Source organism: Rattus norvegicus, chromosome 1 (genome assembly GCF_036323735.1).
Source record: "Rattus norvegicus strain BN/NHsdMcwi chromosome 1, GRCr8, whole genome shotgun sequence".
NCBI lineage: Eukaryota > Metazoa > Chordata > Mammalia > Rodentia > Muridae > Rattus > Rattus norvegicus.
Genome location: NC_086019.1, coordinates 269,936,877 through 269,962,009, shown reverse-complemented (window position 1 = coordinate 269,962,009; position 25,133 = coordinate 269,936,877). Strand labels below are relative to the sequence as shown.

Here is a 25,133-nt window from a genome sequence, read left to right as displayed (position 1 = left end):
GAGATGACTCTCACACAAGCCGCATCCAAGGCTGTACTACCATTCAGACCCCAACCAGTTGCTACTTGGCAATTTGGATGCCCCACAGGACTTAGCCACGCCTTAACTCAGCTCTCTACTAATATTGGGTAATGGTGACATCATTTACCCAGCTATGGCACTCAACAGGCATAATTTATGTGTTAGGAACTCAAGGCTTCAGGTGCTGCTTCAGCTCAGTGCAGCAGCGCCCCCTGCTGGCATCGCTCTGTGACTTTTTGGCTTGCTCTGGCTGCTCGCTAAACCTTCCCACTTGTGTTGAAGACCAAGTTCTGATCCTTAACACCCTTAGAAAACTTCTTTCTTATTCATCTCTTGTCATCCACTTCTGTGTCCTATAGACCCTATCTTCTGGTTTCTCACATGAGTTTGTGGGTTTTTCTGGTTCTTTACAGAAGCTGTTGCTTCTTCTCTGGAGACCTAGAGAGCTCACAGTATTGAGTGAGGTACCCCTTCCACTGTCTCCCATAGCACCCCATTTCTCTTATCAGACCTGCTCCTGGCCACACTACTTCAAGACCTGTTGCCTGGTTCTATTTCCTAGCAGACTGTCTTTAGAGAAGATGCACACACATTTGGTTCCTGCAGTGATATTTCCACATTAACTTCACCAAAGGTGTACCTTTCAGTTTCCCTGTCTACAGGACAGTTACTTCAAAATTTGGTTTTAAAAAAGTATCACAGCAGCCCGAAGAGATAAAATTAGAAAAAATGAACTACCAGGTGGCTCAGTGCAGCCATGGGTGGACACTACACAGAATTAAAGGTAGAAGCATGGGCTAGAGAATGGCTCAGCATTAAGGGTGCTTGCTGCTCTTCCAGAGGTTGGGAATTCATTTCCCAGCACCCATGTAGCCAGCTCTCAACTGTCCGTGACTCCAGCTCCAGGAGGATCCAGCACCCAAACATGTGGCATATACAAAGACACACATATATACAAATAGGTTTTTAAAAAAGTGTGTGGACAAAATCAGGATAATAAGGAATGTGGCTATATCTATAATCCCAGAACCCAGGAAGTAGGCAGATCTCTAAGAGTTTGAGGCCAGCTTGGTCTATGTAGCAAGTTCCAGACCAAACAAAACTACATAGTGAGATGCTGTCTCAAAAAATAAAAAGTAGGAGCTAGAGAGATGATTCAGCAGTTAAGGACACTAATTCTGGCAGAGGACCCGGGTTTGGTTCCTGGCACCCACATAGTAGCTCATAACCATCTATAAGTCCAGCCCCAGGAAAGCCAGTGCCTTCTGACTGCCATGAGCACTAGATATACAAGTGATGCATGTATATACATTAGGCAAAATACTCATACACATAAATCAAGAAACTACAAGATGGGCAAAGTCTCCATGTGGAAGACTGCCTTACTATATTTAAAGTTTTATCAAAATGTTTCTATTGCATCATAAGTTTGTAATTTTAATGATACCGCAAGATAAGGGAGAAAATGAAAAGACATCAGTCGCTCTTTTTATAAAGTGCAAATTTAATCTTCAGTTGTTAGCTCCAGTAAACAACGTATGTCAAGTCCTCCCTGTTTCCACTCAAAGACAAGAAGGAAAGGCTATTTTTTTATTTTTACTTAAATGTCTAAGAATAAGGTTAAAAAAAATACCCAACATAAAGTTTTTGCAAACATGTTTCCTGGTAAGGTTTGAATGCTCTGCAACTATACTAAGAAAGGTGGCCTTTCATAAATAATGTAAGTAGACATAAGGAATGCATAATTGATACATTCGTGCTTATTTGGCAATTTTAACATCTCAAATTAAGAGAGAGTAGTAACAGTGTCCTTGATGATGTGGCCAAATCCCTTTACTGCAGTCACTTGAAGACACTGTCTAGTTTTGGCCTCTGCAATTGGTTCTCATGTTCCTTTACCAATATCTGAAAGCATTATTGGGCTGGGGGTTTAATTTGGTGGGAAAGCAATGCCTGGCACATCAAGGCCCCAGGTTCTAGCTCCAGCATTGTAAACAAAAACAACCAAGGTACTTTTTCTTAGACATGCTTACACTTAAAAGGGGTTTCTTTGTTGGGGACTGGCCTCTTTTCCAAAGACACTGTAGCAGGAGTGAGTCCAAGAGCACTAATGACTGATGTTTGTTGAGTGCTTATGTCTAGGGCAGTGTAAGGGTTGTTGGAGTTGTCTGCTCAAGTATGAAAAACCCTCATAAAATAGGCAAAAATTTCAAAGGCCCCAAAATATTTTCTTTTACAAGAAAGTGCAACTGTAGTATCCCTTGAATGACCTTCTAGAAAATTCTGAAGAAAACATAGCAGTTAGGCTCAAAAAGCAAACTCTCTCATGAGGAATTCAAGTTTTTTTTCTAGAAGAATAAAAAAGCAAACTTTGAGACGGCTTTCTGAAAACGAGCTTATGTTTATGGTTACAGTGAGACTAAATAGGAATGAACAATGAAGGTTTGCATGTGCTGATCTATGTGGCTCCTACCATTAAGACAGCAATTAAAATTAAAACACTGTACTGGATCAAATTGACAGGGAGAAAATCACAATCGTTTTTATGTGCTCTCACCTAAGCTCTCACTATTTGGAAATAAATCATTAAAAATAGAGCATTCCTATAATTCCAATACTGTACATGTCGATAGGTACTAGGAATAAAAGGGAAGTTCTGTAGGGGCCACAGCAAAATGTTGTGAACCATCAGACCTTCAGCATCTGTTCAGCGGCCGCTAGATGATACAGGAAGTTTTCTGTGGCGGGTGGAAATCGCTTCTGCTTCAGTGCCTCAACATTGAGGAAGACCTTCCCCGCATCTGACGCTTCTGAGAATGGTGCCAGGTGGGTGAAGATTTCTTTTGTTTTTAGGGCAATGTCCTTTAACAGAACAGGAAAATACACAATATGTTAGTATCTAAGAATGTGAATAGTTATTTCCTAAGGTTCTTCTACTAGATTAACTTCATAGATTTTTTTTTCTTTTTCTTGAGACAAGGTTTCTCTAGCTGTCCTGGAACTCACTCTGTAGAGCAGGCTGGCCTCCAACTCATGACATCTGTCTGCCTCTACCTCCCAAGATTGGGGATTAAAGTCATGCACCACTATATCCATCTCTCATAAATTCTTAAGTCAAAACAATGTCACAGATGTGCTTACAACCATTTTAAAACATAGAATGCATTGATGCTAAGAATAATCATTGTGGGGGCCAGGCATGGTGGCACATGACATCCTAGTGGGAGGTAGAGGCAGGCATGTGTTCAAGGCCAATCTGGTCTATGCAGTGAGTTCCAGGTGGCCAGTGCTACACAGTGAACCTTACTTCAAAAGAAGAGCTAAGCGTGGTGACTTTTAATCTCAACACTCAGGAGACAGAGACAGGCAGATCCCTGAGTTTGAAGATAGCCAGAACTGCACAGAGAAACAACGTTTTGAAGGGAAAAAAAGGACCCATAAGTCCACGTAAAAGCCAGGTACCAAGCCTGACAATTTTGAGTTGGATCCCACATGGTGGAAGGAGAGAATTAAATTCCTGAGAGCTGTCCTCTGACTTCCGTGCATGCAGTGACATGTACTCACATGCACATACACAAACATAATAAACACACAATAATTAAAAAGAAAAGGTAAAGCTGCCATGTCATGCTATTGCTGGGCTTTTACCATGCCAACAGGCACCGAGTGCCCAGAACCATCCACTCCTGTCTTCTTGCAGACTCCTGATGACCTGCATCCTACTTCTTCCTCTGAATTTACCTACTCTGGTACTGTGTACATAGAACCATGTACCTGCCACTTTGTGACTGGCTTGTATGGGTAATCACAGCTGTTTCAGGTGCATGAGTGCTACAGCGATATCAGCAGTTCACAGCTCTCTTTTCTATCCTCGGGCCTTCTTTCCACCCTCTCTTCCATGATTCTGTGGGATCTCTGTACCTTATGGAGTGGTGATACAGATGTCCTACTTAGGGTTGAACATTCAGTCACTTATTCCTGGCAATTTGAACAGTTTCAGTCTCCACATTAATCACTACCCATTGCAAAATTAAATTAAAAAGCAGGCTCCATGAAGACAAGATTTTTCCCACATTGAATCCACATTGGCCATGGCACTAAGAACACTGAATAGATAGAAAGGTTCAGGAAGAAATGTGTCAGATGGGACCTGGTGAGCAAGTAGAGCCTAGTTTTCATAGATGCTCCCATAGTTGCATAGATGAACATGAGCCTAGGTTCTGAGATGGAGCCCAGACTGGGAGTGTATTCCTCAGTAGAGAGTTAGGAACAGGCAAAAGAACAATGAAGAGACTGGAGTAGCCTCAGGTCAGGAAAGGGGCTTTGGAAAAACTGAGGAAATAAAAGCCATTTGCCCTCCTAAGCTGGTGAGGGCAGAGGACAGGCTGCCAAACGAGTACATCTGGGCTAACCTCCCCAGACGAGTTGGTTCTTAGATTTCAAAAGTGGAGACTTGATTCCCAAGTTACTATTTTGGGCTAGAGATATGGCTCACTGATTAAGAGCACTGACTACTTTCCCAGAGGTCATGAATTCAAATCTCAGCAACCACAAGGTGACACACAACCATCTGTAATGAGATCTGATGCCCTCTTCTGTGCGTCTGAAGACAACTACAGTATATTTATATATAATTAATAAATGTTTAAAAACAAACAAAAAACAAAGTTACTGTCTTACCCTTTGTTCCTCCATGGCAATTCCTGTAGCAGATGAAATGTACTGGTGGCCCTCAAAGACACTCCAGCCCACTCAGTGGTTAAAATTCTCACCCCTGGGGTCGGTTAGCCTCAGTACTAGCCCCTGTAATGACATACCCCAAACCCAACCACCACCATCTTGGCCACTACAAACACTAATGCCAGCTGGCCTGTCAACTGACACTTCCTCTGCAGCGATGCCCTGAGAATCATGAACCTGCTGAAGGGTTTCATAAGGCAGATCAAAGGTTACCTGTATAACCTGGCTGTCTGACTTCTCTGGGTCTTCTGCAGACTGCACAATTAGTTGACCAATCTCTTTATGCAGTTTGCCCATTGTCATGGCCTCTGATCAAAGCAGAAAGAATGTTATATGAAGACTTGGAAATTACACAATAAAAAAACAAAACAAGCCATTCAACTGAAAATCTGAACTTTCCAAAAGGCAAAGGATACCCCCCAAGTTTCCATTTTATTCACAACCCAACTGTAACAGCAGGATAGAAGGTGTGCTCACCAATGCCAAACCAGATTCCCCTTCACATCTGCCTGATAAGCAGTGAAAACTGACCACAAGTGAGCTGGGACTTACAGGAAAAACCTGACTGTCTTGTCCAAGTCTTTACAGCTGAGAACCTAAGTGACACATGCCTTTAATCCTAGCATTCTGAAGGCAGAGGAGGCCTGATCTGTGTTGTAGGTCAGTTTGGTCTACATAATGAATTCTAGTATAGCTAGGACTATGGAAGACAGACTCTGTCACAAAAATCAAGTGCACTTTTCTGGCACGAAGTTGTGAATGAGCTTCCTGCGCAGGCCCTCGGGTGCTGGCAAAGCATATGTTCAGATCCTTGGAAATATGCAAAGGAAACCAACTCAGGTCACATCAATTACAGATGATGCTCCTGCTGTCCGGAAGATAAACACAAAGCTATGTGTCTCACTGCAAGTGACACTATTCAGATGGTGCTCACTGGAATAAGGGTGTTCTGTAGATCACAGCAGAAAGCAGCCAGTGCCACCCTTCCTGGCTCTAGCCATAGTCATTTTTTTTTTTTAATCCCTTTAGTGTTACGAGAGGTAATATTTCCTGTGGTTGGGCTCGACTTTCTACATGTTTGAAATTTTAAAACAAGTGTCAAAGATCAATTCTGGTTTACTCATTTGAAGTTTAGATAAAACCCACACAGCATTAGACTTAAACACAGGGTCCTAACAGTCAGCATTCAGCTACTCCCACATTTGGGAACTGGTAAGAGACCACATAAAAGCTATGAACAGCAGTCCCACCTGGCTTTCTAACACATGCAGGCCTACAGAATTAATCATATTTTCTGGACACTGAGAAATTCCTCCAGCTCCAACAGATGCCAAGTAGGCTCTCAAATACTGACTTTAGGGAGGGAGGCAGCACAAAACACACAGCTGCTTGTCTTGTACCTCATGCCAATACTGGAACAGAGAATAAAACAGAAAAGTCAGAATAAAACAGGAAAGTCACCTTTTGCAAGTGGAGCGATGATGATCTCACTGTCTGCCAGATTCACAAACACGTCGTAGAGGTCTGGTCTGTTGCTCACCTCCAAATCTACAAAGCCAGCAATGTAGCCTGCATTGCAAATTGATCAAATTACTGGAGCAGGAAGAAATCATGTGGTGAAGGTCTCAGAAGGAGACTGCTGTTCACTGACTGCTGTTCTTGGTGGTTTCCTATTACTCAGGATCATTAGTTACATCAGTGGCACTCAGCAGCTGCTATATTTTTGTCAGATGCCTGAAGGAACATACATGGCTCAAAATGTTTTAAAATTTAAGTTCAATCTCAATGAATAGGCTAAAGTAAAGTGTTTACCTTTTGGTCAGTGCTATTTAGGCCAAGAGTGTAAGTAGGTAACTCTTTAAAAAGCCCATCCCCAGCTGGGCAGTGGCGGTGCATACGTTTACTCCCAGCACTCATGAGGGAGAGTTCAAGGCCAGCCTGGTCTACAGAGTAAATTCTAGGATAGGCAATGCCACACAGATAAACTCTGTGGGGGGCAAGGGGGAGGGAGGGAGGAAGGAAGGAAGGAAGGAGAAAGGGAAGGTGGAAAGAAGGGAGGTAGGAAAGAAAGAAGCCTATACCTATGTTCTTGTGTGTGTGTGTGTGTGTGTGTGTGTGTGTGTGTGTGTGTGTGTGTGTCTTTGAGTCTTTTCTCTTTTTCTCTTAATCTTCATGTACAAAACACATTGAAAATATCTTTTTACAAAAAAAAATCAAACTCTGGTTTAAAAACAAAAAGAATATCAAAAAGCAACATGGACTCAACCATTGTCTTTGTTTCTGATCTTGTCTGGAGGGAAGCCACAACCTCATGCTTTGGCTGTCAGGACAAGGGTCATCCCCGAGTGCTATCAGATAACTGCTAACGGAGTCAGCAGACTTGGCTGTTTAGGGAAACAGTTCCCACACACTGGTTATTTCAGAGAGCAAGTTAATTATAAAAACATTAAGCTTTTATTGTTTTACAGTGCTGGTTACTAAGCTGGGGCCCTCATACATGCTAGGCAAAGTGCTTGAATCTCAGCCATACCCTTAGCACTGTTTTATTTTATTCCTGGGGACTAATTTACCACTGCTAACATTTTATGTTCTCAAGTAAAGAAAGCAAAAATGTTAGCAACAAAAGCAAAACCTGCTACTGAAAGCCAGACCCCAATAAACCACATGACAAATATGAAGCCTAATGGGATAGGCACTGATGACTGAAAATGAAATTATTCAATAAATGCCCTGGATCCAAGTGATTATTCATATAAAAATGAGAACAGGGACAAGATTATATTTAAATGGTGCAGTATATTCAGTTCTCAGCACGAAAAAGTGAATGGCCAAATAAACAAAAAACAAACAAAACAACAAAGAGACTAAAGGACTGAAAAAACACATCCATCCCCCCACCCCCTCTCTCTCTCCTCTCTCAAAAACAAAAACCAAAACACTAAAGGCTAGAGAGATGGTTCGGCAGTTAGAGCACTGGAATTAGATTCCCAGAATCCACATGGTGGCTTAAAACCATCTGTAACTCCAATTCCAATAAGCACACAAGTGGTTCACAGACATACATATAGGCAAAACACTCATATTTTAAATAATAAATCTTTAAAAAAGGAAATTAGGTTCCAAAATCAAGATACTATATATAAAAATAATCCCAGGCATATTAAAGAACTAGATGGAAAAGAAAAAAAACCATTAAGAATGCATAGGTGGGACTGGAGAGATGGCTCAGTGGTTAAGAGCACTGACTGCTCTTCCAGAGGTCCTGAGTTCAATTCCCAGCAATCACATGGTGGCTCACAGCCATCTGTAATGAGATCTGATGCCCTCTTCTGGTGCATCTGATGATAGCTACAATGTACTCAAATACATAAAGCAAATAAATAAATCTTAAAATAAAAAGAATGCATAGGTGACTCTCTGTTCTATACATGGGAAAAGTTTTTTCTGAAACAAAATATAAGATACTAAAACCAAAGACTTCTAATAAATTCCCATGAATTAGATTAAGAATTTGTGGAGCCAGAGATGTGCCTCAGTAGATAAAGGTGCTTGTTGCCAAGCCTAATGACCTAAGTTTGATCTCCAGACATATACAGTGAAAGAAGAAAATCAACTGATACAAGTTGTCCTCTGACCTCCAGCCCTGTGACAAGGCAAGCATGCAACTGAACCACCACCAACAACTGTGCACGCACGTGCCCACATGTGCACACACATACACACACACAAACACAAATGTGTATACTATAAGAAAGCCCCCTCCCCAACCCCCACTATAGAGAAAACATATACAAAACACATGTAGACATGTTTATGCTCACCAGGAATCAGAAAAACTCAAGTTATAACTTTAACAAATGCTCTTGTAAACTCTAAGCTAACAAACATTTCAATCTATCAGCAGCAAGAACAGTTAACAAAGAGAAGTAACAGACTCTCCCCTGTGCTGCTACAGAGAAGGCAAACTGGAATAATCTTTGAGGGGCACACTTGGCATTAGCCAGTGACTTGAGTTAAACCAGAAAATCCAGTACACAGTTTTTAATGAAAAGTCTTACATATGCATACTGAGAGATATATATGGATATTTGAAGCACCATTGCTTTAAAAATAGTTAACTATGGCCAGGTGGTGACACACCCTTTAATCCCAGCACTTGGGAGGCAGAGGCAGGTGGATCTCTGAGTTCAAAGCCACCCTAGTCTACAGAACAAGTTCCAGGACAGCCTGGGCTACACAGAAACACCTTGTCTCCAAAAACAAAGACAGAAAAAAAACCCTATGGGCTAGAGAGATCGCTCAATTAGTAAAGGTGACTGCCACCAAAGCCTGATGACCTGAGTTCAATCCATGGGAGCCCCATGGTTGAAGAAAAGAACCAATAAAGACACCCACAAGTTGTCCTTGATTCCATGCATATGGAATGGCACACATATACCTACACATATATATACACATATATACCTACACATATATATATACACACACACCTACACATATATACACACACATACACCTAAACATATATACACACATACACCTATACACACATATATACACACACATTCACCTACACATATATATACACATATACACCTACACATATATATATATATATACACACACACCTACACATATATATACACACACTTACATATATATATACACACACACCTACACATATATACACACACATACACCTAAACATATATACACACATATACCTATACACACATATATACACACACATTCACCTACACATATATATACACACACACCTACACACACATATATATACATATACACACATACCTACACATATATACACATACACACTTACATATACACACACACCTACACATATATACACACACATACACCTACACATAGATACACACATATACCTACACATATATAGATGCACACATCTACACATATATACACACAAAATAAATAAAAATAGTAAGTTTTAAAAAGTGATGAGAATGTCATTCTGTGCACTCCAACACAAATGGAGAATGAACACAACTATAGACATCCACATAAACACGGATGAATCTCACAAAAATATTAAATGCTAGACAGAAAAGTACCAGGCCATACAAGACTTCATCTTTTTTTTTTTTTTTTTTTCCGGAGCTGGGGACCGAACCGAGGGCCTTGGGCTTGCTAGGCAAGCGCTCTACCCCTGAGCTAAATCCCCAACCAAGACTTCATCTTCTGCATCTATGCCCTGAGCATGGAGATGCATGTTTATATGGGAGTATGCATATGCCACGGCACACATGTAGAGGTCAAAGACAATCTCTGGGAGTCGGTTCTTTCCTTCTGCCATGTGGTATTCAGAAATCAAACTCAAGCCATCACGCTTGGGGGTTAGTGCTTTTACCAGCTGATCATCTCATTGGCCCTAAAAGAATATTTAATGGCATAAAAATGCAGGGTGTAATAGCTTAAATTAAAAAAGAAGTCTGTTGGGGCTGGAGAGATGGCTCAGCGGTTGAGAGCACTGACTGTTCTTCCCGAGGTCCTGAGTTCAAATCCCAGCAACCACATGGTGGCTTACAACCATCTATAATGAGATCTGATGCCCTCTTCTGGTGTGTCTGAAGACAGTTATAGTGTACTTACACATAAAATAAATAAATAAATATTAAAAAAAAAAAAAAAGAGTCAGTTCCTGAGGACTGAACAACTTGTCAGTTTAAAAAAAAAAAAAAAAAAAAAGAAGTCTGTAGAAAATTAGTCTGTAGCTATGCGTAAAAAAATTATTTTCGTATCTTACCATATATGTATAATAATATACTTAGTGACTATGATTTTGAGAAAAAAACATGGAGAGGCTCAAAATAAAATCTAAGCATTCAAGACCAAATTAACTAATTAACTTAGGGCTAGGAATAGTTCAGTGGCAGTAGCTTTGCTTATCATGCCTGAAGCCCTGGACTCAATTTCTAATACCAGGGGGAAAGAGTAAAAATGCTAAGTTTTGTGCATTTTCTCACAACTTTTAAATGGAAAAAAAAATCAGTATAATTCCCAAAAAATTGTTTTATTATTCATTTTACCAATATGTATACATCCCACCCACACAAACGCATACACCAAATATGCATAAGCAGTCTTTCCTCCCCTGGATGTTTTCATGTACCTGTGCACATCTGTAGGCCTTCCAGTTCCTCAGCATGAAGGTGCATGTAAGAATGCAGGATGGACCAATCCTGTCGATGCCACACCAGGGCAGGCAGAGTCCTAAGGAATAAAGGCAAACACTATACAGTTATGCAGTTATACAGTTGCTAGCCTTGGACACTTGCCTGCTCCTTCTCTTAAGAGAAAACTTTCAGGGTGAAGTTCTGTGGATGGCTAGTCAGGAACAGAGGAGAAACCAAGCCTTAAATGTACTAATACCTCTGGACCTGACAATAAAGCAATGCCTGGATGTATGTCCATGTAAGTATGTGAGTGTTTTGAGGCAGGGTATTGTACCCTGGCTGGCTAAGAACTCACTATGTAGCCCAAGCTGGCCTCAAATTCATGACAATCCTCCTGCCATAGCCTCCAAAGTTCTAGGATTACAAGTATATGCCACCAAACCCAGAGAAGGCCACATTTTAAATTACCTTTTGGAACTAATTGGCTACAAAAATCTCCAGGCGAATGTGATGATTTGTATGTGCTTGGCATAGGGAGTGGCACTATTTGGAACTGTGGCTTTGTTGGAGTAGGTGTGTCACTGTGGGCTTTAATAGGACCCTAGTCCTAGCTACCTGGAAGCCAGTATTCTGCTAGCAGCCTTCAGATGAAGATGTAGAACTCTCAGCTCCTTCTGCACCATGCCTGCCTGGATGCTGCCATGCTCCTACCTTGAAGATAATGAACTGAACCTCTGAACCTGTAAGCCAGCCCCAATTAAATGTCCTTTATAAGGCTTGCACTGGGGTTGGGGATTTAGCTCAGTGGTAGAGCGCTTGCCTAGCAAGCACAAGGCCCTGGGTTCGGTCCCCAGCTCCGAAAAAAAAAGAAAAAAAAAAAGGTAAAAGACTTGCATTGGTCATGGTATCTGTTCACAGCATACCCTAAGACAGTGAAGTTTCCAAAGATCTACACAGAGTGATGATCATTAAGTTTTCTTCCAGATACAGACTGCCAACTACTAGACACATATTTGGGGTCCAAACTAGTTCCAGCAAGACAGTTTTCTGAAGTCTCCTATTTATAATTACAATTCTAGTCAAACTTGCAAAATGTGTTGTTTGTTTTCAAACACAGGTGTAAACAGAAATACTTGTAGCAGGGGACTGGAGAGATAGCTCAGCAGTTAAAAGTACTGACTGGGGCTAGAGAGATGGCTCAGAGGTTAAGAGCACTGACTGCTCTTCTAGAAGTCCTGAGTTCAATTCCCAGCAACCACATGGTGGCTCACAACCATCAGTAATGGGGATCAGATACCCTCTTCTGGTGTGTCTGAAGACAGCTACAGTGTACTCATATACATAAAGCAAATAAATAAATCTTTTTAAAAAAGAGAGAGAGTACTGGCTGTTCTTCCAGAGAACTAAGGTTTAATTCCCAGTACCCATTAAGGGCTCACAACCATGTATTACTCCAATCCCAGTAGATCCAATGCCCTCCTCTGGCCTCTGTAGGAATTGGGCACACACTTGCTGCACAGACATACAGGGAGGCAAACCACTCATATGTTTAAAATAAATAAACAAAAATTAAAATAATAATGATGCAGGAACGTATGAGGAACTCATGTGTGGGGCTTCAGGAAACACCTCAGAAGCAAGGATATTCTAGTTTAAGAAGAATGACGTAGGTGGGAAAGTGATGAAGTAAGGCCAAACAGAGGGAACAGGTAACTATGCTGGCCTTCTCACCTCAGACAGGACAAACAGCCCAAAGATGATCATTTTAAAGCAGGCATATAGGGAGAGGAACTTGTAAAGCACATTATATAAATTATTCCCGGGATGAAAACAAGTTGACCAGCTCTGTATTACAATCCTTGTTTTTGTTTTTGTTTTTTCTTTTTCTTTTTTTTGGAGCTAGGGACCGAAGCCAGGGCCTTGCGTTTGCTAGGCAAGCGCTCTACCACTGAGCTAAATCCCCAACCCCTACAATCCTTGTTTTACAGATAAAATGATTGAGGCTCAGAACAGCCAGTATCTTTTATAGCCACAGAGCTAACAAGTTGCTGTGTCATGATTTTAACCCAGGACTTTTGGCCTATAGAGCCTTTTCTCCTTTTCATAATCTCACCACTTGGCCTCTGCCTCATTTTTTCTCTTTCATAAAACATAAGACTGCTACTTCCTGGCATTTTTATCATGAGTAAGAATTAAGGTGTCCTATTTATTCCCATTTAATAAACCCAAGACAAGTGCCAATTCTTTTTGCTTTTAAAATGGATTTAAAAATGATTTCGCAAACAAAAATTCTACTCTCCAAACCCCATCTACCACTAACAATGAGAGTAAAACAATGAGAGTAACCAAAGAAAGCATTTATTTAAAACTGTAAATGAAGCCCCATTAGATAAAGTTTATTGATACAGCCATGTTAACTTCATGGCATACATGTTATGCTAGGCAACTGAATAACTGGCACGGAAACAACATGGTTCACAAGCCTAAAATATGTACTTACTACACACACACACACACACACACACACACACACACACACACACGCACACATTTAATTTTAATTCACTTAATTTTATGTGTACAGGTGTTCTGTCTGAGTTCATTTCTGTGCAACACATATATGTGTGCCTGGAGTTACAGATAGTTGATAGCTACTATGTGGGTTCTGGGACTCAAACTCAGATCTGCTGGAAGAACAGCCAGTGCTCTTAACCACTAATCCCGTATCTCCAGTCCCAAGCTGGCGTTTTCTTTCTTTCTTCCTTCCTTCCTTCCTTCCTTCCTTTCTTTATATTTATTTAATGTATGAATGCTCTGCTGCATATACACCCACATGCCAGAAGAGGGCATCAAATTCCCCTGTAGATGATTGTGAGTTGCTGGGAATTGAACTCAGGACCTCTGGAAGAGCAGCCAGTGCTCTTAACCACTGAGCTATTGAGCCATCTCTCCAGCACTGGTGTTTTCTTTCAAACAAAAATTTTCTAACTCATTGTATCTGCCAAAGAAATAGTTGCAATCAACATTCCTTTGGGTTTTTGGTTTTTAAGTCTTATTTATTTTATGTAAATGAGTGCTCTAGCTGCATGTATACAAAGATGTCAGAATAGGGCATCAGAACTCATTATAGATGGTTGTAAGCCACCATGCAGTTGCTGGGAATTGAATTCAGAACCTCTGGAAGAGCAGCCAGTGCTCTCAACTACTGGGACATCTCTTAGCACCCAGTATTCCTTTAGGAATGTGTGCACACAACGCTCCAACACACATACATATATACACCAAGTGTTAAGTACAGCTTCTCTCCCCTTAGATGCTCTAGACTACCTATGCACATCTGCAGGCCTCTTTTTCTTTTCTGTTTGTTGTTGTTGTTGTTGTTGTTGTTGTGTAGTCCTGGTTGTCATGGAATTCACTCTATAGATCAGGCTAGCCTAAAACTCAGAGATCCACCTGCCTCCGTCTCCTGAGAGCAGCCTCTGCCTTCCAAGTGCCTTATTCCAAAGTTAAATAAGAATCTTTCCTGGATGGCCTGGAGAGATGGCTCAGAGGTTAAGAGCACTGTCTGTTCTTCCTGAGGTCCTGAGTTCAATTCCCAGCACATGGTGGCTCACAGCCATCTAAAATGAGATCTGGCACCCTCTCCTGGTTTATAGGTATACATGTGGACAGAATGCTATATTCATAATAAATAAATCTTTAAAAAAAGAAAAGACTCTTTCCTGGGCTGGAGAGGTGGCTCAGTGGTTAAGAGGACTGACTGCTCTCACAGAAGTCCTGAGTTACATTCCCAGAAATCACATGGTAGCTTACAACCATCTGTAATGGGATCAGGTAACCTTTTCTGGTGTGTCTGAAGACAGCGACAGTGTATTCATATACATAAAATAAGTAAATAAAAAGAAGAAAATGAGAAAAAGAACCTTTCCAAACTCAATGATCGGGAACTATTAGCTCTAAAGTAAATCACAAAGATGGTATTTTACTCAGACTAACCTATCGTGTTTTTATCCAGCATGTAAGAGAACACAGCATACAGTAGCATCTAGTCTCTCCAACTGTTAGGAAAGCTTACACTTTTTAATAATTAATGAGAGTACCTGGTGAACTCCTGAACAGCTTCTATTTTGGGGTGATAGACAACAATTCGTTTTTTCAGCATCAACGCTGTGTGTAAGATAATAGTTTCCATTCCAAATTGAGATACAATGTCTTAAAATAAAAAGATAACATTATATTAAATACATAATGGCATAAAGTTTTCAATAAATACAGTTCTTGTCATATAAATACAAAATTATCTTGAATACACCAGATACATCTAGGCAAATGCTGTTAAGTGCAGGCACACTTCATTTGGTGGATGGTATGTGTATTCACGCGTGTTTACCAGATCTGTATCATAGCTGCCAGCAATGCCCCATGGGGACTCTGTGCTGGATGAACAGATGAAACCAGACTCCTAAAGAAGTGCAACAAATAACACAAAGGAGAACACGCGTTTTTCAGTGTCATAAAAACATCTTAAAGAACACCCAACCTCAACCCCACGCTCAGGAACCACTCAAGACAGCAATTGGGAAGCAGTGGGCAAGCTTAAAGGACGGGAAGGATGTGAGGCAGCCCCACCTTCAGAGGACTCCAAGATCGGTGGCTTCTCTCAGGGTTACAGACTGTGCCTGAGGCTGGAATTCTCTAAGGAAGAGCTAATGACTAGGATATGAGGAAATAAAAACTATGCAAGTCAGTGGAGACTGTGAGCCATGGATTTAGCTAAAAGAACATTTCTGTAAGAGACACAATGTGGAGAAGACTGTCACAAGATGTTTTCCTTTGACAGAATTCTACGTCAGTAAGAGGTGATGTACTCTCCTGTGTGAAAAACGAAGCTGAAAGCAACCTTGGCTTGGAGCCTTTGTTGTTGGCCAGGATTTTCCTTCTCTTTCTTTCTCACCTTTGATGGAGCCGGCGAGGTACGCCTTTCGACCATCAAAGTCTCTGCTAAGGAAGGAGCCATTTTCTTCACTCTGGCAGATCCCCTTGGTGAGAACTGCAATGTAACTTTCCATCATTTTAACTGGACTTCCATATTTCAAATATATTCTGTAAGAAAGGACAAAAAAGTGACAATGTTTTTTAATGAAGTATAAGTAATGTGGAGAAAGGCACCAAGGGTAGACACTGGTATTTTCTAGATTATAAAGTAACCTGGCAGCATTTCCAAATATATAAACCAGCCCAAGCATTTCTTCTCTAAGTTACTCTGAAATACAACACTTGACAGATGCAGACCATGTCTCTGAGGAATGCTCTTCCCTGCCATCAGGTGTAGTCCCTACACAGGGGATTTAACAGTGGCTTCCCAAGGATGTGTTACTCCCAGGAATATTGCATTCTCATTTCTTTTTATGACTTATGCTCATAACTGGTGTTCTCAGACATGCAACTCTGTTTTATTGCCTCGACTTCCTTTGACAAGGAGTTCAAGGTGTTGTTCACAGAGAAAGCAGTAATTAGCTATAGAACCTATGCTTATTAGGTAACTACATTTAAATAATTAAGAAATCCAGGGTCTTTAAAGTTTTCAGTGATAAATTCACACATCTATTATCAAGTTAAAGACTTCCAAAAAATGCTGACAGGAAGCCAGCTGCATTCATACAGCCCAAGTGAAGTCTCTTCCCCTTCAAATCCCTTCCTGAGAACAACTAAGACTACTTCTCTTTTACTTACAGACATTGATCCATTTGTTTGTTTAGAGACAATTCTCTCTGTATACTACTCCAGCTACCCTGGAACTTGCCATCTAGACCAGACTGGCCTCAGACTCATGAGAGATCCACTTGCCTCTGCCTCCTGGGCGCTGGGATTAAAGGCCTAAGCCACTGTGTGTGGCTTAGAGCTACATTTTGCTTGAGAAACTTGACTGAGGCTATACTTCAGTAGTCAGGAGTGGGCCTATCCTGCCTGAAGCCCCGAGTTTGATCGGCAGCACTGAGGAATGAAAAAAGAGATTATTGGGCATACTTGGGCCTTTCAGAACCTGATGTACTAGAAAACAGAGAAAATTAAACTGAAAACTGATTTTTATATCTGACTACTTGAAAATCATAGTTATTGTAGACTAGCTGAAAAAAAATCTAGTTTTACTGATCCCTAAATGCTTACTATTTCAAGCTACAAATTGAGAAAAAGGTAGAGAGCAATAAATATTGTGAGCTAGGTATGGCCACCAACCCACTAATTTAAACTAAAGCTTATACAAAAGGATGTTACAGGGGTTATGTGAACTGGGACTGGAGAAGAGACAGGAGGGAATCTTGAATTTTACTGAAGATTCCTCTGCATCAAAAAAAGATTTTTAAAAAAGATTTACATATTTTTCTTTTATATGCATAGATGTTTTGCCTGTGGATATTGGATCTTCTGGAGCTGGAATTACAGACAGTTGTGAGCTGCCATATAGGTGCTAGGGACTATGGAAGAGCAGCTGGTGCTCTTACGCACTGTGCCATCTCTCCAGCCCTATAATTGGTACTTTTTTATTATGTGCTTCTTAATAAAAAAAATGTCAACATAATGAACAGAAACCAACTATAGTAATGAAGAAGTCAAACATAAGATTCGGTGAGATGACAACCCTAGGCCATGAGAGTCCGAAAAGAACGACCCCCTTGAAAAGACTGTGGGAGAACCACACATGCGTCCCAGAGGCTCACGTTCAGACAGGAACACTCAGGCCTGCCATACTTGGTCTGTGCAGCAGATTCCAGGAGTGCACAAAACCCCACTAGCCAAAGGGACTAGGAGATGCCACCCAGAAACTGACGCCTTTGTGAGTGGCCTCTGCTCTATGTCACAGGAAACACTTCCTCCTGTTCACTCCTCAGAAATAAATGTAAGCCCCTCGACACTTCTCTCACCATCATGAAAAAGTATTTGTCCATGACTGTGTACAAAGGCATCAGACACATGTGAGGCTAAGGATGTGGAAGCAGGAAGCACAGGGATAGAGGAAGTGGCTGGCAGCCTCCGAGTCACTCTGTCTTCTGCCCTGTGACAGGGGAAGAGCGTGCAGAATGCACTAGACGTCTTCTCAGCTTTCTGAAGCGGAAGTGGTATCTGAAGAAACACTGCCCTCTGAACTCCAAAATCACTCCTGTTCAGTTCAGCTGAGTAACTGTGCCTGACTAGGGAGGTCAGATGCAATGGGAGGGTCAAGCTTTTTAGAAAACACCTCTTCAGTTTTCAGTTTAAGATGCTGGACTTCAACCCTTCTATCAATAACATCACCTATGTCAGTGCCACAAGAACAGCAGCTGCTTCTGTTCCACAGAGAGCCATTTGCCTGGAGTTTAGCTTTCCACAGCAAGCCTTATAGTATGGCTAGTTACATAAACAGTAAAACCTCTCTTTATTAAAATACAATCTGACTGACATTCTTAGGTAATCGAGTTTACTTTTTCAATTTTTGCTTTATTGTGCATGTGTATGGGGTACATATGTATAAAGACAAAAAAAGCAACCACTTATTAGGTTTACAGTAGGAAAAACAATTCCCTTCAGCTCTCTAGGGAAGTATTGAATGAGAGAGCTGAACCATATGACATTTAAAATTGAATGTTAGCTAGTGATACTAGTGAAAAAACAGGAAAGCTACAACGTTGGAAAAGGAATTATTAGAAAGCTAATGTCCCTAAAATATAAGAAAGATTAGAACAGATCAAAACTGGCAAACAATCTGAGATGCCCAAGAACTACAAAAGCTGGACAAGTTGCTACTTCTTCTCCCGTGGCCCATTTCCCAAAATCATAGATAAACCCACAAAACAAAGAGAAAGTCACACTCTGTAGATCAGACTCTGCAAAGCCAAAATGGATCAAGTCAGGTAGACTGAAGGCTGAATTTGTTTCCTTCATGTAGACATTTGCTGGGTCACTACTAAATGAGATCTTTGTTTTGGTGAATTAGCATTTAACATAGTTTTCATACAGACCTACACAATATCCTAGTGAAGGCGGCATATTTCTCTGGGTTAAAATCTTTGGCGGTCAGAACAATAGAAAAATGAGTCACCTGTCCAAAAGAAACAAACAAACAAAAGCACAGTTTTTAAAGATACCAAATAGAATTCAATAGATACTTGCTATAACAGATTAATTGTACTAATGTATTCTAACGAACCTCTTGGACACAATGTAGCTACATTAGAAAGACCAAAATGACAAGTCTTCACTTGCTTCTCTATCCTTGTTTTATTTTGGGACAGTTTTGCTATGTAGCACATGTTGGTTACAAACTTGAGACCTTTAGCCTCAGCCTTCTAAGACATTGGGATTCTATGTGTGTAACCCATGTTGGTCTCAATCGAGCACTTTAGCCTCAGCCTTCTAACACGTTGGGATTCTATGTGTATGCCAATGTGCTCTCTTGAAAAACATGTATTCTAAACTATTTCTAAACCCTATTGTTTTTAAAATCTGAAACACTATTGTGATATGAATGCTGCTGTAATCCAAAACATGAGCTACATCCACTTCAGGCTGTATCAAGATTGTTTTCAGAAAGAAATGAAGGAGGTGGAGTGATGGCTTAGCAGTTAAAGTATTTGCTACTCTTGCAGAGGACCCAAGTTTGAGTCCCAGTACCTACAGAGCAACCCACAACTGCTTTTAACTCTATCACCTCCAGTGAGTCTGATGCCCTCTTCTGGCCTCTAGAGACATCTGTGCTCACATGATCCTGTATGCACACAAATAAAAGTAAAAATAAAATTTGGGGGAAAAAAAACCAACAAACCCACCAAACTGAATATAAGTGGGTCGTGCCATCACAATCTATAATGGAGGCACTTGGGAAGTAAAGACAGAAGGATCAAGAGTTTAAAGCAGTGCTGGAGCGATAGCTCAGCAGTTTAGACATTGACTGCTCTTCCAGAGGTCCCAAGTTCAATTCCCAGCAACCATGTGGTGGCTCACAACCATCTGTAGTGGGATCTGATGCCCTGATGCCCTCTTCTGGTGTGTCTGATGACAGCTACAGTGTAGTCATATAAATAAATAAACCTTAAAAAAAAAAAGTTTAAAAGTAAGCCTCAGCTATATAGTGAACATGAGACCAGTCTCGGCTATAAAAGACCCTGTCTCAAAACAAACTATTAAAGAGAAAAAGAACTTACTGAATAACACCCAAAGATCTCATAAGATCTTATAATATATTGAAACTTCCAAACTTACATTTTCTAAGAACCCTATAACTGTTTCTAAATGGTTTTCCTAGTTTATACTTGGAAAAGTTAATGCTATTCTTTGTACTCTGGACATACATCACGTCACATGGTCCCATTATGTCAAAAGTTAACCCTGAAAAGTGAAAAGAGGCACCCCAGGTACCTCAGGGGCTTGTTCCCTTATTCATTCATCCTCTTGGAAAACTCTGCTTACTTTAAGTTAGAAACCACATAATTTAGCCGGCCAGTGGTATTGTATGCTTTTGATCCTAGCACTGGGGAGGCAAGGCAGGTGGATCTCTGAGTTTGAGGCCAGCCTGGTCAACAGAAAGATTTCCAGTACAACCAGGGATATACAGAGAATCCTTGTCTGGGAAAAAAAAGATAAAAAGAAACTCATAACATATTCACAAAGTCACACTGATACTTAGTAAACTATAGTAATACTATACTTAGTAATACTATAGTAAACACAGTAATAAAAACATAATTATGAAAAGATTTTCTTAGTAATCACTTTAAGTTCATAATGTATCTTTATCATCTACGAGTAAATTAAAAAATTCTTAACTCTACCAAGAATAATTATATCCTTTAAAACAGTTTTTAAGGAGCTGAAGAGGTGGTTCAGTACTTAAGAACACTGGCTACTCTTCCAGAGGACCTGGGTCCTACATCCAGAATCCACATGGTTATACATGACTGTTTCTAATTCTAACCCCAGGAGATCCAACATCTACTTATGATTTTTTTTGCAGGCAGTAGACACACATATATTTATACAGACATACATTCATGCAAAACACCTTTACATATAAAAATAAATTTTAAAAAGTTAAAAAGTTTTTGACTAGCTCTTCCCTTTTGCAGCCATCGCTGTATCACAACCGCTAAAACAAGAACTGCAAATGGTATTTCAATGCACCTTCTCACATTCGGAGGAAGATCGTGTCTTCCCCTCTTTCTAAAAGCTAAGGTAAGAAGTATAATGTTAGACTATGCTCATTCAAAAGGATAATGAAGTTTAGGTTGTTCGAGGACACTCAAAGGCCAGCAGATGGCAAAGTGGTCCAAGTGTACAGGAAGAAATATGTCATCTACACTGAATGAGTGCATCGAGGAAAGGCTGGGCATTTGGCATGACTGTCCATGTGGGCATCCACCTCAGCAAGGTGGACATCACCACACTAAAGCTGGACGAGGAGATCCAGGGAAGGAAAGCCAAGTCCTGACAGGTAGGAAAGGAGAAAGGCAAAGACAGGAAAGAAACAACCAAGAAGATACAGAAGCAGAACATTTCATATACGGACTTCATCAAAGACTGCTTAAGTTAAAAAAAGGGGGGGGAGGGGTGGTTGACTAGCCTGGAATGCATTATGTAGTAAAGGCTGGTCTTGAACTTTGCAATCCTAATGCCTGAACCTCCTAAGTGTTGGGATTACAGGCATGTTCTATCACTTACAGCTTCTAAAATAGTTTTGTGTTTTTGAAACAGATCTTACTATATAACTCAGGCTAGCCTGGGACTCCCTATAGAAACCAGGCTGGTCTCAAACTCATGGCGATCTACCTGCCTCCCAAGTGCTGGGATTAAAGGTGTATTACACCATACCCAGCCCTAAAACAGTTTTCAATTATAGAAAACATTTCTTGCTTTTATGGCTTTGAAACTGCCTTATATCTCTAGTCTGTAACTGTAACTGTGATAAAGAGAGACTATATATATATATACTGTTCAGCATACAACTAACCACAATGGATATCAGTCTTCACACAATGAATGGAATGATAAAGGGAATTGTTTCAGTGAAAATAGGATTTAATGTTTTCAAATGTGTATCAGACAGAATCTAAAGCTTATATTCTTAAATCTTTTTAGATATTTTGGTTTGTTTGTTTTGGTTTTGGTTGTTTGTTTTTCAACCTTGAAGGAGTCATACCTTTTTCAAAACTGAAGAATCTGGAACTTCAACTGTAGTGACATAAAACCATGTTCTTCTGTACTGACCAAAGACAAAAGGGTGGAGAAGTTTGTTTTCATCAGTTAGGCAGCATTTTCGGAGCAGCAGATTCCTTAGTGAGGCTGTCGTGGAAGGATAACACCACACCCACAGAACTTCTCCATTAGTGTCCTTTTCTATGGTGGAAAGATGGTCACTGTGAGAATGTCAAACAGCAGCAAGGAAGTGAATTGATTGGTTACTCAGAAACATTTTGTGGAATCAGTTCTAACACCCCACTTCACAAAACAACCCAGATCACGAAACCCAAAAGTCCTATGGGCTCATGATTTGTATCTTCTTAGTTGTTTTTGATTGTTAGCGCCCAAGCTGGTCACATGATATGGTCAAAGAGGACCTTGACCTCCTAATTCTAGTTCCTAAGACTTGACATTCCAAGATATCATGTAATCTCATGATAATGTAAACATGGCACCCCATCATTTTGTTTTTAGGGTACCTAGCCAAAGCAAGTAAAAGTGCTTGCTAACCATGATGTGCTGTGTTTGCCAAGGTCAAAGGAGAGAAATGGCTCCCAAAAACTGTCCTCAGACCTCCATGTGGGCAAGCCTGCCACATGTTCACATGCACAAAACCAGCCTTAGATATTGGGTAAGATTCTCTATCATCTCTCACAAAATGTTTACTGACTTATGTTTATATGCAACTGGAAGAATCTTTAATAAAAATACATAGCAAAGAGTTGTTAGAGGGAAAAATGGAGAGGTCTAGGTATATAGGCAGAACCATTGGAAGCCTTAAGTTTGATCCTTAATCCCTTTCCCCAGCAATGAAGGAGATGGTGAAACCTTCTTTAATTCATTTTATACATACGGTATAGATATTTAAACTTCACATTTTTCTCAATGCTGGAGACTAAACCCAATGCAACTTAAGTGCTAAGCAAGAGCTCTACCATTCCGCCAAACTTTTAGAATAACAATAATAAAAGCTATCCAAGGGCTGGAGAGATGGCTCAGTGGTTAAGAGCACCCACTGCTCTTCCAGAGGTCCTAAGTTCAAATCCCAGCAACCACATGGTGGCTCACAACCATCTGTAATGGGATCCAATGCCCTCTTCTGGTGTGTCTGAAGACAGCTACAGTGTACTCATCATATACAAAATAAATAAATAAATCTTTAAAAAAAAAATAAAAGCTATCCAATCATGTACTTTTGTCATCAAAATAAATACCTCAATTTAAAAATAAAGAAAGAATTTGAGGGCCTGGCTCAGTCCCCAAAGTGGTTGATATCTATAGATTTGTGTCACTATGCGTCTAATAACCCCTTTACTTAAAAAAAATATATACCTTTTTTTTAGACAGGATTTCCCCGTGTAACCCTGGCTTTCCTGAAACTTTCATGCATAGACCAGGCTGCCCTTAAACTCAGATATCCACCTGCTGCCTGCCTCCCAAGTGCTGAGGCTAAAAGCAGGCCATCAACACTTAGCTTAGAAATAAATATTCTTTAAGTGCACAGAAGAATAAAATCTAAGAAAAAAAAGAAAATTAAAAACTAAAGAGCTGTTGAGCAGGTAAATATGTTGGGTTTTGTTTGTTTGTTTGTTTGTTTTGTTGGGACAGTTTTTCTGTGTAGCCCTGGTTGTCCTAGAACTCTGTAGGCCAGGCTGGCATTGAACTCAGATATCTACCTGCCTCTGCCTACTGAGTGCTAAGATTAAAGGCATGCACCACCCCCTGGCCATTTGTAAGTCATCTTTATCTTCACAGTTTAATTCAACCTTAATTCTGAAGTACTGACAGGTCCAAGATGCCTGAGGTACTTAGGTTTTGTTTTCAAGCAGCTTAAAAATCACATTAGAAATGAATGCAAGGGAACTAAAGATAGCTCTGCAGTTAAGAGCACCGGCTGTTCTTCAAGGGTACTGGGTCCGTTGTCCAGCACCTACATGGCAGTTTACAAATGGCTCTAGGTCCAGAGGATCTGATGATCTCTTCTGACCTCCTCTGGGAAACCAGGCATGCACAAGGTGCACATACATACAGTCAGGCACACATTCACACCAATTTTTTTTTAATTTTAAAGAAAAAGTGAATACAGGATAAAGACACCCATTTGAGCTCCTGGAAAATAATTACAGCAGTTATTTGGTAAGCCTAAGCAACGCGATTGCACTCTGCAAGGAAGAATGGTGTCCTGTGTATATTAGAACCTCAGAAGAGACTATTCAAAGGAATTCATAAAGATTCATTCATTCGTGCAGTGCGGTGCTGTCATCTGCCACCTGCTTGGGCTTCACAAGGCTCACACATAGTTTGGAATGTACAAAGATGCCTATGAATTTCCTCCCTACGAATTCCTATTAACTAGCCAGGGCCCCACATGTGACCATGAAAGAACTCAAGGAACATCTGGATCAACAAAGTTCTCTACGGTAGGAGTGGAGGCTCGGGGGTCACCCTGCACGGGTTCCAACATCGGCTCCGCCACTTCCTGGCACGTCCTCTCAATGGCACCCGGGACTCCCGGGGTGTCATACTCCCGGGAGCCGCAAACAAGCGCAGCCTGGCCCTGGCTCTCCAACCCCATAGTCCCAAAGCGGGCCGTCAGCGGGAGTATCGAGCCCCGCCCGCCCGCCCGCCCTCCCGCAGGCCCCACGTCAGCCTCGGAGCTGAAGAGGCCAAAGTCCTCAGCACAAATCTAGATCCTCCCTGGAGGGGCAGCCCGGGAGATCCCAGAACCCAAGCGGGGCTGCGGCATGGCCTGGCGGACAGAGAGCCTGCGTCCTCACCGATCAGCCCGACTCCGAGCATCAGCTGGGTGTCCATTGCTACAACTGCAGCCATCTTCCGCCGCTTCCCCGGCTCCGCACTGCAGGTCCCGCCCCAGCTCTTGGCCACGCCCATACCCAAGTCGCGTCCCTTCCGGCAGGCGCAGCAGGCCCTACAGGTGCCGTCCCAGGCTTCCCTCTCCTGGCCAAACTTACTTCTTGCAGCCCTTCAATACTTAGGTCCTTGTTC

General features: G+C 41.1%; 1 protein-coding gene across 3 annotated transcripts; it reads right to left on the bottom strand.

Moving 5' to 3' along the window:
- Positions 1 to 1,503: 1,503 nt before the first annotated feature.
- Positions 1,504 to 24,987, bottom strand: Dennd10 (DENN domain containing 10). Of its 3 annotated transcripts, none has more exons than NM_001127681.2 (9): positions 24,905 to 24,987; positions 22,087 to 22,303; positions 18,914 to 18,993; positions 15,871 to 16,019; positions 15,017 to 15,128; positions 10,913 to 11,013; positions 6,223 to 6,330; positions 4,975 to 5,069; positions 1,504 to 2,883 (listed from the first exon to the last, which is right to left on the bottom strand). In NM_001127681.2, exons 4-9 carry the CDS (start codon positions 15,986 to 15,988, stop codon positions 2,710 to 2,712), a joined length of 708 nt encoding a protein of 235 aa, NP_001121153.1. In that variant the 5' UTR covers positions 15,989 to 16,019; positions 18,914 to 18,993; positions 22,087 to 22,303; positions 24,905 to 24,987; the 3' UTR covers positions 1,504 to 2,709. The 3 variants fall into 3 exon arrangements, with proteins under 3 accessions (NP_001121153.1, NP_001385731.1, XP_063144375.1); NM_001398802.1 differs by having other exon boundaries at positions 22,087 to 22,283; XM_063288305.1 differs by lacking the exons at positions 18,914 to 18,993; positions 24,905 to 24,987 and having other exon boundaries at positions 1,508 to 2,883; positions 22,087 to 22,225.
- Between the last annotated feature and the right edge of the window lie 146 nt (positions 24,988 to 25,133).